Raw genomic sequence first — 13,461 nt, 5'->3', positions numbered from 1 at the left:
ATTGTTGGTCCCATATGGTCGATAAGAAGGGGTGAATTGCCTTGAAATAAAATAAAACACTTTCTCTTGCTTTCTATTTAGCAAAGACAAACACACATTAGTTAATCAAAAATAATGACATAAAAAGTAAGAGAAAAAACTCTGAGTTTACTTGGTTTGCAATCGGAAAGATTTCTAATCCAAGGTAGTTAAACTTCCCGTAGAAAGTTCTTTTTCGTTGAAGGCGGAGAAGCCTTTTACAGCGTTGAGAGTACAAAAGTTTGAAACAATAAAGATTACAGAGTGAGTTGTGTTGAACTACTGAGACCAGGACTTTATTTATAGCCCTCTAGTGAATTTTATTTGTCGCTGACGTGGTACGGTCCGAGCGCCTGAACCCTTTCTGGGCACCCCAGGGTGACAAATTTTATCTCCACCCAACGGCTTCGCGCAACGGCTGGAAGATGAAGTTTTTCATGTCCGGACGACTTGACCATCTCTAGGCGCTTGGATCATTGTTGATATGGATTTAGAAAGCAATCCACTACGATGAGGCGCCTGCTTGGCACCTTAGTGGTCAGGGCGCCCGGACCATCTTGTCCGGGCGACCGGATCGAGGCTAATCCGGGTGCCCCGACCAACTAGTCCGGGCACTCGGATTGAGGTCGATCTGGGTGCCCTGACCAACTAGTCCGGGCGCTCGGATTGGTCAGCCTTGTGCTGACCGTCCGACACCTTCTCCAGTCGCTTGCTTCGTCTCCGATCGCTTGGGTGATCGTCCGGCCTTCCAGAGTTACATTGAGTTCACCTAAACCCAACTAGGTCTTCTCCTCAAACAGCCTTCCTCTTGACTTCTCATCCCTCAAACGCCTCACATGTCCTTCTCGTCCGCCGATTTACTCTTCCGCAGCATCTCGTCCCTCAGATGTAATGAGCGCATTGAGTCCCTTCTCGTGCCATCCTTCTCACTAACTATGTCTTTCGCTCGACTTCTTGTATTCCTAAACTCCTGCACACTTAGACACAATGATCAAATATTTAGGACCTATATTAACTTTGTTGACCACATCAAAATTAACGCAGAGTACTTACAATTTATCATTGTGTAAAGTTAAAATTTTAACTTTTAATTGGAAACAATTCTTGCTTATTATTATATAAAATAACTAATTATGAAAATCACTTTATATGTTTGAGAAAGTTGATGACTAATTTTAAGCTTAAAATTACAGATGACCTCAATTCTATCTTTAACATGTTAATGTAATCATCATGCATAATTTTTCTTTCCCATTTACAAGGCCATAAACTTTCATTCATCTTTTCATGAATATCAATGGAAAAAAAAAGATTATATTTTTATGAATATCAATAAAGATAATATATATTTATCATTTCACATTATTATCCATGTTAAAAAAGAGATTGTGTAGAGCTGAAAAACCCCAAACTTCTTGATTAGTAATATATACATTTCAATTGCTTTTCGGCTATTATAGTCTAACAATTGTTATCATCAATGATGAAATCATAAAGATTAATTGTTAGCATTGTTGAAGGGTAAACCTTATTAATTTCAACATTTAAATGTTATGGCTCTAAAGTAGGATGAAAAGCACAATGCACATTGTGTGCAAAATATTTAATTCAAAGAAGCTTAACAACATCCCCAATTCATATATAGGTTAATCGTTCTCATGGAAAAGGTATGCTCAATTCATTACAACATCTCCATTTTGACTACTGTTGTTCGTTCTACTGCTTTGTGAATTCAAAGAAGCTTAACAACATCCCCAATTCATAAATAGGTTAATCGTTCTCATGGAAAAGGTATGTGTTGGTACAACCTTAGGTCAAGGTTGACTTGGGTGACCCGACTCGAGTTGATCTGACTCGAGGTATATTTTGATGTTTGACAAGAATGGAGAAGTTATATTTTGATGTTTGACAAGAATAGGAACTTGGGGGATTGTGGGTGCAACCTTTGGTCAAGGTTGATCTGGTTGACCCGACTTGAGTTGAACTGATTCGGGAAAAGTCCAAGTATGGAGACTTGGCACGGAAAAGTCCAAGCAGGGAGCTTGGCACCGGAAAAGTCCAAGTATGGAGACTTAGCACGGAAAAGTCCAAGCAGGGAGTTTGGCACGGGAAAAGTCCAAGCAGGGAGTTTGGCACGGGAAAAGTCCAAGCAGGGAGCTTGGCACGGGAAAAGTCCAAGTATGGAGACTTGTCACGGAAAAGTCCAAGCAGGGAGTTTGGCACGGGAAAAGTCCAAGCAGGGAGCTTGGCACGGGGAAAAGTCCAAGTATGGAAGTTTGGCATGGGAGGTCGGAGAGGGCTCGGTAGCTCGTTCTCTGAACTGGATGGAGTCAGAGAGGGTTCGGTAGCTCGTTCTCCAGACTAGGTCAGAGAGGGCTCGATAGCTCGTTCTCTGGACCAGACGAAGTTGGAGAGGGCTCGGTAGCTCGTTCTCTGGACTAGGTCAGAGAGGGCTCGGTAGCTCGTTCTCTGGACCGGACGAATTTGGAGAGGGCTCGGTAGCTCGTTCTCCGGACTAGGTCAGAGAGGGCTCGGTAGCTCGTTCTCTGGACCGGACGAAGTTGGAGAGGGCTCGGTAGCTCGTTCTCTGGACTAGGTCAGAGAGGGCTCGGTAGCTCGTTCTCTGGACCGGACGTGGAAGTCGGAGAGGGCTCGGTAGCTCATTCTCCGGACTAGGTCAGAGAGGGCTCGGTAACTCGTTCTCTAGATCAGGAAGGCTTTGGGTTTAAGGCTGAGAAATTGGATCGGTCTGATGACCGATCCAGTGATACTTTGGTTGTCTGGATCAGTCTGTCGACCGATCCAGTGATACCTTGGTTATCTGATCGGTCTGTGGACCGATTAATAACCACACAGAAACATTCTGTGAGTAATCTGATCGGTCTGGTGACCGATCAGTAATAAGGCTGATCGGTCCACAGACCGATTAGGGATCGCAACCAACTCTCTGTGAGAGTTGGGATCGGTCTGGGGACCGATCAACGTAGGGCCTGATCGGTCCCCTGACCGATCAGATCCATCCTGGACCGATCAGGGTGGAGCCTGATCGGTCCAGGTCTAGCCGTTGAGACACAACGGCTAGATTTCTTCTTTCTACTTCTTCGCAGGTTCATATAAATCAAGGGCCTCTACAGTAAGTTGTTGTTGTTGCTCTTACTTCTTCTTGCTCCTGCGATCTGAGCTTTGTTGAGCTCTCCATTACTGAATCTTCGTGTGAGCTTCCCTCGGCTGGGTCTCCAACTGATAGTTGCTGCTGTGGTTGGCCTCCGTGAAGTTGCTGCTTCATCAACAGTCGACAAGAAGGCAAGCAAACTAGTGTTTTTACATTCATATTGTTCTAGGCTTCTTGCTGTATTTCTTGTACGCTGATCTTGCTGTTGCAAGATAGATTGTGGCGAGGTTTCTCCACCTAGAAGGAGTTTTTATTAGCCGGTTCTCCGGGGTCTCATCCACCGACGGATTGATAGGATTCGTCCACCTTACGGACACGCCGAGGAGTAGGAGTATCATCTCCGAATCTCGTTATATCGTCGCGTTTGAGGTTTGATCTTCTCCCGTCTCGTTTCTATCTTTTATTTCCGTTGCGCTAACTCAAATTATAGGAAGAAACGAGAATTTGGGGTCGGCTATTCACACCCCCCTCTCTCTAGCCGCTATCCGAAGGTCCTAACAATATGCTCAATTCTTCACAACATCCCCATTTTGACTCTTGTTCTTCATGTACTACTTTGTTCCCTTCTTCGAGGCTCAAGTTGGAAGGATCATGCTAAAGTGCTCCTTGGTCTACCCTTAACCTCGGTTAAATCTTTTTCAAAAAGGAAGGAGAGTGCTCAGCGAGGTGAAACAAGGCCGACTCGACTAAAGGAAACGAATCTAGTAGCAACAGGCGTGGCCAAAGTCAAAAAAAGGAACTTACACAGGAGTTGACCTATCCCTAGATCGGAACATATTCTTTGATAAAATGGTTATATATGATCCACATCATGAGGTGAAACAAGACCGACCAGACTAATGGAAATGAATGCGTGGCCAAAGTCAAAAACGGAATTTACGTGGGAATTGGCCCATCCAAATATCAGAACACATTCTCTTGTAAAATGGTGGTATATAATCCACTTTTTTCCTTGATATGTAACTTTTCAAGTTTTAATTTGGTTGCGGTCTTTAACTTGCTCATTACGAAAAGATAAAACAGAAGTAATTAATCATGTACCATCCAACCTTTTTGATGATCCAAAATAATTATGAACTTTTATAATACAATTTAGCTTAATTATTAAGATATATGTATTTCTATACGACTATACATAAAATCAAGGATTATGAAATAAGTAATTACAAATGAGTAGAAAAGAATAATTGCATATATAAATGTTGATCTCAAGTCTCAACGGAAGGTGATATAAGCGTCGAGCTGTCCTGTGAGGGTCGTGTTGGTAGCACGAACTTCTGTGGTCAATAGGTATCCTCTGGCCAAACGGAACTTTCCTGTGCCTCCGGTGATCGCCCGTTCGAACACGGTCCCGAGTGGGGCGACCGGGAACAACCCCTGCAGGGCGAGGGAGCTGCCGGTGTACTTGCCGGCGGTGAACACCAGCTGGAAATTGGTGAGGCCAGAGTTCTCGGCCAAGCTCGAGCCCACTCCCATGCCCTGGTTTCGGCCGACGATGGGCGAGTCTGTCTCCACCCCGGACCGCAGAAGGTTGTCGTAGACGATGACGTTTCCGAAACCAGCCCCAGAGTTGGAGTCACGTCGCTGGACGGCGTAGACGACAGTGGCGCTGGGACCGGAGCCAAGGATTCTCTCGTGGTTGTAGAAGCGCAGGTGCATGTAGCCATTGGAGTTGGAGGAGGCAGCGGCAGCGGCAGCTACGAAGAGGAAGAGGAGCAAGGAAGGAATGACTGAGGAGGCTGCCATTTTACAGAGATGGAGTAATTAACAAATTGCAAAGGAAGGAAGGAATGATGAGATGTGTTTGAATATTGCGGATCAGTTGCAGGGCTCTATTTATAGTAATGCACTCAGGGACGGAGTCGTCTCTTGTTAATACTTAATACTTGAAGGTAGCAGGTCGTCGCCGTCTCTTGTTAGTTGCCTCGTCTGATATTGAAACAAAAGACCAGCGCGTCGTTGTGGACATACAGAATTGAATCAGTCGCCAAATGATTAATTAATTTGGTCAACCAATAAGATCTTTTGCACGATTAGTTGATTTAGCAGCCCTTTCTGTCTCTTTCTCTCTCTTATTCAGACGCGGACGCGTTGTTGCCCCGGCGCTCTACATTGATGTCAACTCTTCTTTAAAAACTGTGTTCGTGTAAAATAATTTAAAATTTTTTAGATCTATCCGCTAGTTTTGTCTATCAGTTATTATCCATTTATAACTAAGAGATTGTGTAGAGCTTAAAATACTCCAAATTCTTCATTAGTAATACATACGTGTTTTGACTATTATTGATGTAGCACAGCTTAGCAAACAAGGATACAATCTTGAACCAGGAGGATCCAAAACTCAGTTAATGTAATAAACCCAAAAGTTTTTGTAACAATTACTATAGCAAACCATAAAACACCTAAAATCCTAATTTTCAAGGTTTACAATCCATCAATCAATTAATACTATTGTTTCAGTTTTACCAAAGATGAATTCTCATCTTGTCTAGTATTCAATTAATCTCAACCTATCAAGATTTCGTTTGTGCAACATTTGATCAACCCTAATAAGTTACAAGTGTTGTTTTTAGCTTCTGGGATCAGGGCTGCATTTATAGTGTATGATCGGGACGCCTGAAAGGATTTTAAGCGCCTAGAGAGGGATAAAATAATTGCATATGATCCACTTTTCCTTCATATTTAACTCTTCAAGTTTTAATTTGATTGCTGTCTTTAATTTGCTCAGTATGAAAAGATAAAACAGAACTAATTAATCATGTACCAACCTTTTTGATCACCCAAAATAATCACGATCTTTGACAATACAATTTAGCTTAATTATTAAGATGAATGTATTTGTATACATAAAATCAAGGATTATGAAATAATTATAAATGAGTAGAAAAGAATAAATTGCATAAATGCTGATCTCAATTCTCAACGGAAGGTTATATAAGCATCAAGTTGTCCAGTGAGGGTCGCGTTGGTAGCACGAACTTCCGTGGTCAAGAATACTTACATATATAAATGTTGATCTCAAGTACATAATCTCGTTGGATTTTCTCATATCAACTCCTTATTGGACTTCCGATTGCCAAATATCCGGTCAACAATGACTCAATTGGACTTTTCACTTCTTGTCAAATATCTGAATAACCTTGACTTACTTAACTCTACCAACTATTGATCAGACATCTAAATCTAATTTGAGTCAACTTGAGCTTGGTCAATCTAATTAATTTTGACCCGATGTCAATGACACCAACATTGAAACTAGATGAGATATTATTTGTCCCCGCGTTATGGTTGAGTTGGCTACTATGAGATAAATATTGCTATAATGGGCAGGGGTTGAATCTTAGCAAAGCCAAGAAAAATACCCTTCCTTGCAATGGCCAACTTCCCGATTTACCTCCTCATAGATGACTGCAAGGCTAATCATATGGGGCCACAGGGAAGGCGGAAGGTGAATTTTACTTTTTACTAAAGAGATGAGATGTTATTTTAATAATAAATGAGAAAGAATACACTTCTGTGTGTGTGTGTTTTTTTTTTTTTTTGCCTAATAACAAAACTATGAGTACTTGTATTTTTTTAAACTCTTTGAAATAAGATAAAAAGTTGAGAAAAGACAAAAAAAAAAAAAATAAAAAAAAAAAATAAAAGCCTCTTATAAAATTTTTAATTAATTTTGTAAATTAGAATTAAGAATTTTAAAAAATATTATTTTTATCTTAACTATGTGATTAGTTGTACTATGTTACACTAAATATAAAAACAAAATCCGGATAAAAATAATAAGGCTAACAATTTATGTGGGTCCCGCGGTAAGAGAGAGATAAATTGTCTTGAAATAAAATAAAACACTTTCTTTTACTTTTTATTTAGTAAAAACAAACACACATTATTAAATCAAAAGTAATGACATAAATATTATGAGAAAACTCTGGGTTTACTTGATTTACAATCGGGAAAGTTGCTAATCTAAGACAGTTAAAGCTCTAGTAAAAAGTTCTCCTTTGTTGAAGGCGGATAAACCTCTTACAACGTTGAGAGTATAGAAGTTCGAAATAATAAAGATTACAGAGTGTGTTGTATTGAACTATTAAGACCAGGGCTCTATTTATAGCTTCTGGCGAAATTTATCCGTTGCTGATGTGGCATAGTCCGAACGTCTTGACCCTCTCTGGGTGCTCCCAAGGTGAAAAATTTTATCTCCATGCAACGACTTCGTGCAACGGCTGGAAGATGAAGTTTTGCATGTCAGGGCACCTAGACCCTTTCTGGGCGCTCAGACCGTTGTTGACGTGGACCCGAAAAGTGATCCATTGTGATAAGGCATCCGCTGGGCACCTTGGTTGTCTGAGAGCCTCGACCATCTTGTTTAGGCGCTCGGATAGTCCGGGCATTTGGATCGATCGGTTAGCCTCGTGATGACCGTCCGACGCCTTCTTCGGTCGCTTGCTTTGTCTCCGGTCTCTTGGCTGATCCTCCGACCTTCTAGAGTTGAGCTCCTCCAAATCCAACTCCGGTCTTCTCCTTGAGCAGGCTTCGCGTAATGGCTGAAAGATGAAGTTTTGCATGTCCGGGCGCCTAGACCCTCTCTGAGTGCTCGGACTGTTGCTGACGTGGACACAAAAAGCGATCCACTGCGATGAGGTGACCGCTGGGCACCTTGGTGGTCCGAGAGCTCGGACCATCTTGTTTGGGAGCCCATACGATCCGGGCGCTCGGATCAGTCAACCTCGTGATGACCGTCCGACGCCTTCTTTGATCGCTTGCTTTGTCTCCGGTCGCTTGGGTGATCCTCCGACCTTCCAGAGTTGAGCTCACCCAAACCCAACTTCGGCCTTCTCCTTGAGCGGTCTTCCTCCCAGTTTCTCGTTTCTCGAACGTCACACACGTCATTCTCATCCGTCGATGTACTCTTCCGTAGTACCTCATGTTGGATTGTAATGCACGTGAAAGAGAGAGGGGGGATGAATCATGTGGTTTTCAAAATACTTCTTTTTCAATTTTTAAAAACTCGAGTACGCAGGAGTTGACCCATCCCTAGATCGGAACACATTCTTTGATAAAATGGTTATATATGATCCACATCATGAGGTGAAACAAGGGCGACCAGACTAATGGAAATGAATCTAGTAGCAGCATGCGTGGCCAAAGTCAAAAAGGGAATTTAGCCCATCCCAATATCGGTAACACATTCTTTTGTAAAACAGTTGTATATAATCCATTTTTTTCTTTCATATGTAACTTTTCAAGTTTTAATTTGATTGTGATCTTTAACTTGTGTGGCAAAAGGTAATACGGAGAAAGTAAATTACGGGTGACTATTAGCCATTAGTGCAAATGTCCAAGACATGGGGGAGGTTATGCTAGGTCACGCCGAGTTTCGACCTCAAGACCTCATGTGACAACATCCCATGTCTTAACCATCGCATCACCTCAAGGGGACGAAAAAGATGAAACAGAAGTAATTAATCATGTAACATCCAATCTTTTTGATCATCCAAAACAATCATGAACTTTTATAATACAATTTAGCTTAATTATTAACATAAATGTATTTCTATACATAAAATCAAGGATTATGAAATAATGAATTATAAATGAGTAGAAAAGAATAGTTACATATATAAATGTTGATCTCAAGTCTCAACGGAAGGTGATATAAGCGTCGAGTTGTCCAGTGAGGGTCGTGTTGGTAGCACAAACTTCGGTGGTCAAGAGGTATCCTCTGGCCAAACGGAACTTTCCTGTGCCTCCGGTGATCGCCCGTTCGAACACGGTCCCGAGCGGGGCGACCGGGAACAACCCCTGCAGGGCGAGGGAGCTGCCGTTGTACTTGCCGGCAGTGAACACTAGCTGGAAATTGGTGAGGCCAGAGTTCTCGGCCAAGCTCGAGCCCACTCCCATGCCCTGGTTTCGGCCGACGATGGGCGAGTCTGTCTCCACCCCGGACCGCAGAAGGTTGTCGTAGACAATGACGTTACCGAAGCCAGCCCCAGAGTTGGAGTCACGACGCTGGACGGCGTAGACGACAGTGGCGCTGGGACCGGAGCCAAGGATTCTCTCGTGGTTGTAGAAGCGCAGGTGCATGTAGCCATTGGGGTTGGAGGAGGCAGCGGCAGCGGCAGCGGCAGCTACGAAGAGGAAGAGGAGCAAGGAAGGAATGACTGAGGAGGCTGCCATTTTACAGAGATGGAGTAATTAACAAATTGCAAAGGAAGGAAGGAATGATGAGATGTGTTTGAATATTGCGGATCAGTTGCAGGGCTCTATTTATAGTAATGCACTCAGGGACGGAGTCGTCTCTTGTTAATACTTGAAGGTAGCAGGTCGTCGCCGTCTCTTGTTAGTTGCCTCGTCTGATATTGAAACAAAAGACCAGCGCGTCGTTGTGGATATACAGAATTGAATCAGTCGCCAAATGATTAATTAATTTGGTAGTCAACCAATAAGATATTTTGAACAATGGGTTGATTTTGCAATCTTTCAGACGCGTTGTTGCCCCTATTTTGATGTCAACTCTTTATTATCATACGCGTTGTTGCCCCGTATTTGACGAGCATGTCTGCAGTAAGAAAGAAGACAATAAAAAGTTCCAGGGGATTTTTTTTATTAAAATTATCAAAAAGATATTTTTTTTTATTATCAACCTTGATTTTTTTTTTAAATTTTAAAAAACATTTTTATTAACAATTATAATTATATAACGTTTACTCATGCATAGTTAGTTCCATAACTTTACATAGGGAGTTGAGAAACATATCTAACTGTACTCGTAGAGGAAACAAATAATATAAATGTTTTTTAATAATCTTGTTAATAGGTTTATTTAGATAAATTGTCCAAAATAATAATGAAAAATTTAAATAAAGCATACAATCATAATAATTATAAATATAGTAATAGAATAAATTTGAAAATATTATTTTTACTATTTGATTCATGTCGATCTTGATTGTGTGCCAAATATAATAAATCATAATTGATTGAAATCAATTAGAGATTATTTTTATTATTGTCATTACCCCCGACAAACTCAACGGGAGTGCCTGAATATTGAGTTTGAATGCTAACTTGGTGAAACATTGTCTAGATAATGACTTGGTAAATATATCAGTAATTTGATCTTCCGTAGAGATATAAGAAACTGAAAGTTATCGAGTCGCCACACGCTCGCGAACAAAATGAAAATCAATCTCTACATGCTTGGTACGAGCATGAAAAATAGGATTTGCTGCAAGATAAGTTGCTTCAATATTATCACACCATATTTTAGGCATAGCAGTTGGGAAAAAGTGTAATTCTGAAAGAAGATATTGTAGTCAAATAATTTCTGACGTTGCGTTAGCGATAGCTTTATATTCGGCTTCAGTGCTCGAGCGAGAGAATGTAGGTTGCTTCTTTGAAAGCCAGGAAATAAGTTCGCCCAAGAAATATAGCATATCCACTAGTAGAATGTCTATCTTCGGGAGATCCAGCCCAATCTGCATCATTGTAGGCAATCAATTCTCGTGAAGACTGACGATATAACAAAAGACCATGTAGAATAGTGCCTTTAAGATATCGAAGAATTCTCTTAACACCTTCCCAATGATGTTCAGTAGGAGCATGCATAAATTGGCAGGCATGATTCACAGCGAAAGCAATATCAGGTCATGTAATTGTGAGATATTGTAGGGCACCAATAATACTACGGTAGATCTGGGGTCAGACATCGAAGAGGAGGATAAAGGTGCAGTGAAACCACCCTTAATGATTGGTGTCGAGATAGGACGTGCACCATCCATTTTAGTTCGTTGTAGGAGCCCAGTAATGTATTTGCTCTGAGAGAGAAGACAACTTTCAGAATGTGAGAGAAACTCTATGTCAAGGAAAAAACGAGCATTGTCAAGATCTCGAATAGGAAACTCTTGACGGAAAAGATGTAGTAAAGTAATAATATCATTTTGATCACTAGCAGTTATTAATATATCATCCACATAAATAAGAACAAATATTGAAAATTTCTCATTACATTTGAAGAATAGGGAAGAGTCTATTTTTGAGTCAGAAAATCTCTAAGTATGAAGCCAGGTAGATAGATGATTAAACCATGCACGAGGTGCTTGTCGAAGACCATATATAGACTTCTGAAGTTGACACATATGTGTTGAAAGTTGCGGGTGAATGAATCCAGGAGGTTGCTCTATATAAACAGTTTCTTCAAGGTGCCCAGGAAGGAAAGCATTGGAAACATCTAATTGGCGTATTGGCCAATTAGAGCTTACAACTATAGATAGTAACAATATGATAGTTGTAATTTTAACGACTGGACTAAAGGTATCATTAAAGTCAATACCTGACTGTTGATTAAAGCCTTTAGTAACAAGGCGAGCTTTGTAACGTTCAATAGAACCATCTGCACGATACTTAATTCGATAAACCCATTTAGAGCCCACAATATTCATGGATGAGTTATAAGGGACTAAGCTCCAGGTTGCATTACGAAGAAGATCATCAAATTCTGTAGCCATCGCAACACGCCAATTTGGATCTTTGATTGCCTGTGTAAAACTTTGAAGAAGCAAGAAGAGCACGCAGAAGAGGATAACGAGTGGAAACTGGTTGACATCGTGTATAAATATCGCTTAGAGGAAGCATCCGCTGAGGAATATCATCATCAGAGCTACTCGGAGATGAGTGGTCAGACGTACGAGAATCAAAACTAGAGAGTGGATCTCCTCTAGTCACTGAGTCCATAGGAATTTATGGAGATGGAGCATGGGAATCAGAACTAGAGAGTGGATCACCACTAGCCGCTGAGTCTTCAGGAATTTATGGAGATGAAGCAGGACCCAAGATACGATCCCCCTTGTTCTTTCAATATGTCCAGATGGAGCAATCTGTGGGGATTCTAATATATTACTCAGTGATATTAGAAATGTGCCTTTATTATTTGAAGGAGGATCCGAGGTAGCAACTGCAAACGGAAAAAGAGATTCATCAAAAGTAACATGTCGAGAAATATATATCCGTCCGGTCGAAACATGGAGGCAACGATACTCATGATGCAAATTACTAAAACGTTTTGATAATCTTATTACTAAAGCCAATAGACTTATTTATACAAATTGTCCAAAACAATAATGGAAAGTTTAAATAAGGCATACAATCATAATAATTATAAACATAGTCATAGAATGGACTTGGAAATATTATTTTTACTATTTGATTCATGTCGATCTTGATTGTGTACCAAATATAATAAATCTCAATTGATTGAAATCAATTAGAAATTATTTACATTATTGTCATTAGTACTATCTCGTAGGATTAAATAATACAAATGGTAGCTATTATAATACAATTTATTATTATTGTTTAGAATTGAAGTATCATGAGATTTTGTAATTACTATGATACAATAATAATAATCAAATATTATTCCATTACATGGGTCAACTATATGGATCCTTCTATGTTATTGTGCTTTATTCACTATTATATCATCATTTATATTTAAATAAATTTTATCTTATTTTAATATAACTAATCAAGTCTTTTTTAGTCTCTCTCCCTTGTTTGATGTGTGTATTTGTTATAGTTTCGCATCACCTAACTGGGACATTTATTGACTATCTAAGTACATATTCATATCATTTTAAATGTGTCTCTCAAAGTTTTTCCTCAATAGATACAACTCCGACTTTCTCTCAAATGCTTTCATTCCTTATTCTATTCATCCTTGTATGTTCACACATCTACCTTAACATCTTTATCTCTGTAACTTTCATTTTCTACTCATGTGCCTGAGTTATAATCGAACATTTAGAGTCATAAAATATAACAGGTCTAACTGTCATTTTATAGAACTCCCTTTTGAGTTATGGAGGTACTTTATGATCACATAAAACACCCGATGTTAACCTCCGTTTCAACCATTTTACTTGTATTATATGTAAGACATCTCTCTTAATTTCCCCATCATTTTATAAAATGATTCTAAATACTTAAAACTCTCAATCCAAACAATTCGTCATCTCATATCTTAATAATTTCTCATTACTTCTAATATTGCTAAATTTAAATTCCATATCTTCTATCTGTACTCTACTAAGTCTAAAACCTTTAACTTCTAGTATTTCTCGCTAAGATTCTTATTTAGCATTTACTTCTTCACATATTTTATCTATCAAAATAATATCTGTACACAACATGCACCATGATACTGTATCTTGAATGTGTCCAATGAGTTCGTCCATATTGGTGTAAAAAGATAGAGACTTAGAGTTGATCCT

General features: G+C 39.9%; 2 protein-coding genes across 2 annotated transcripts; both read right to left on the bottom strand.

Moving 5' to 3' along the window:
• Positions 1-4,405: 4,405 nt before the first annotated feature.
• Positions 4,406-4,936, bottom strand: LOC122044353 (dirigent protein 22-like). The gene has a single exon (XM_042604857.1). The coding sequence runs from the start codon at positions 4,934-4,936 to the stop codon at positions 4,406-4,408; it is 531 nt and encodes a 176-aa protein (XP_042460791.1).
• Positions 4,937-8,830: 3,894 nt separating this feature from the next.
• On the bottom strand, positions 8,831-11,697 carry LOC122044345 (dirigent protein 2-like). Its single transcript, XM_042604844.1, has 2 exons — positions 11,523-11,697; positions 8,831-9,360 (listed from the first exon to the last, which is right to left on the bottom strand). Exons 1-2 carry the CDS (start codon positions 11,695-11,697, stop codon positions 8,831-8,833), a joined length of 705 nt encoding a protein of 234 aa, XP_042460778.1.
• Between the last annotated feature and the right edge of the window lie 1,764 nt (positions 11,698-13,461).

This window comes from Zingiber officinale, chromosome 1B (genome assembly GCF_018446385.1).
Source record: "Zingiber officinale cultivar Zhangliang chromosome 1B, Zo_v1.1, whole genome shotgun sequence".
In the NCBI taxonomy this organism is placed as follows: Eukaryota; Viridiplantae; Streptophyta; class Magnoliopsida; order Zingiberales; family Zingiberaceae; genus Zingiber; species Zingiber officinale.
Note: the sequence above shows the minus strand (reverse complement) of the source record. Positions and strands in the feature narration are given on the sequence as shown.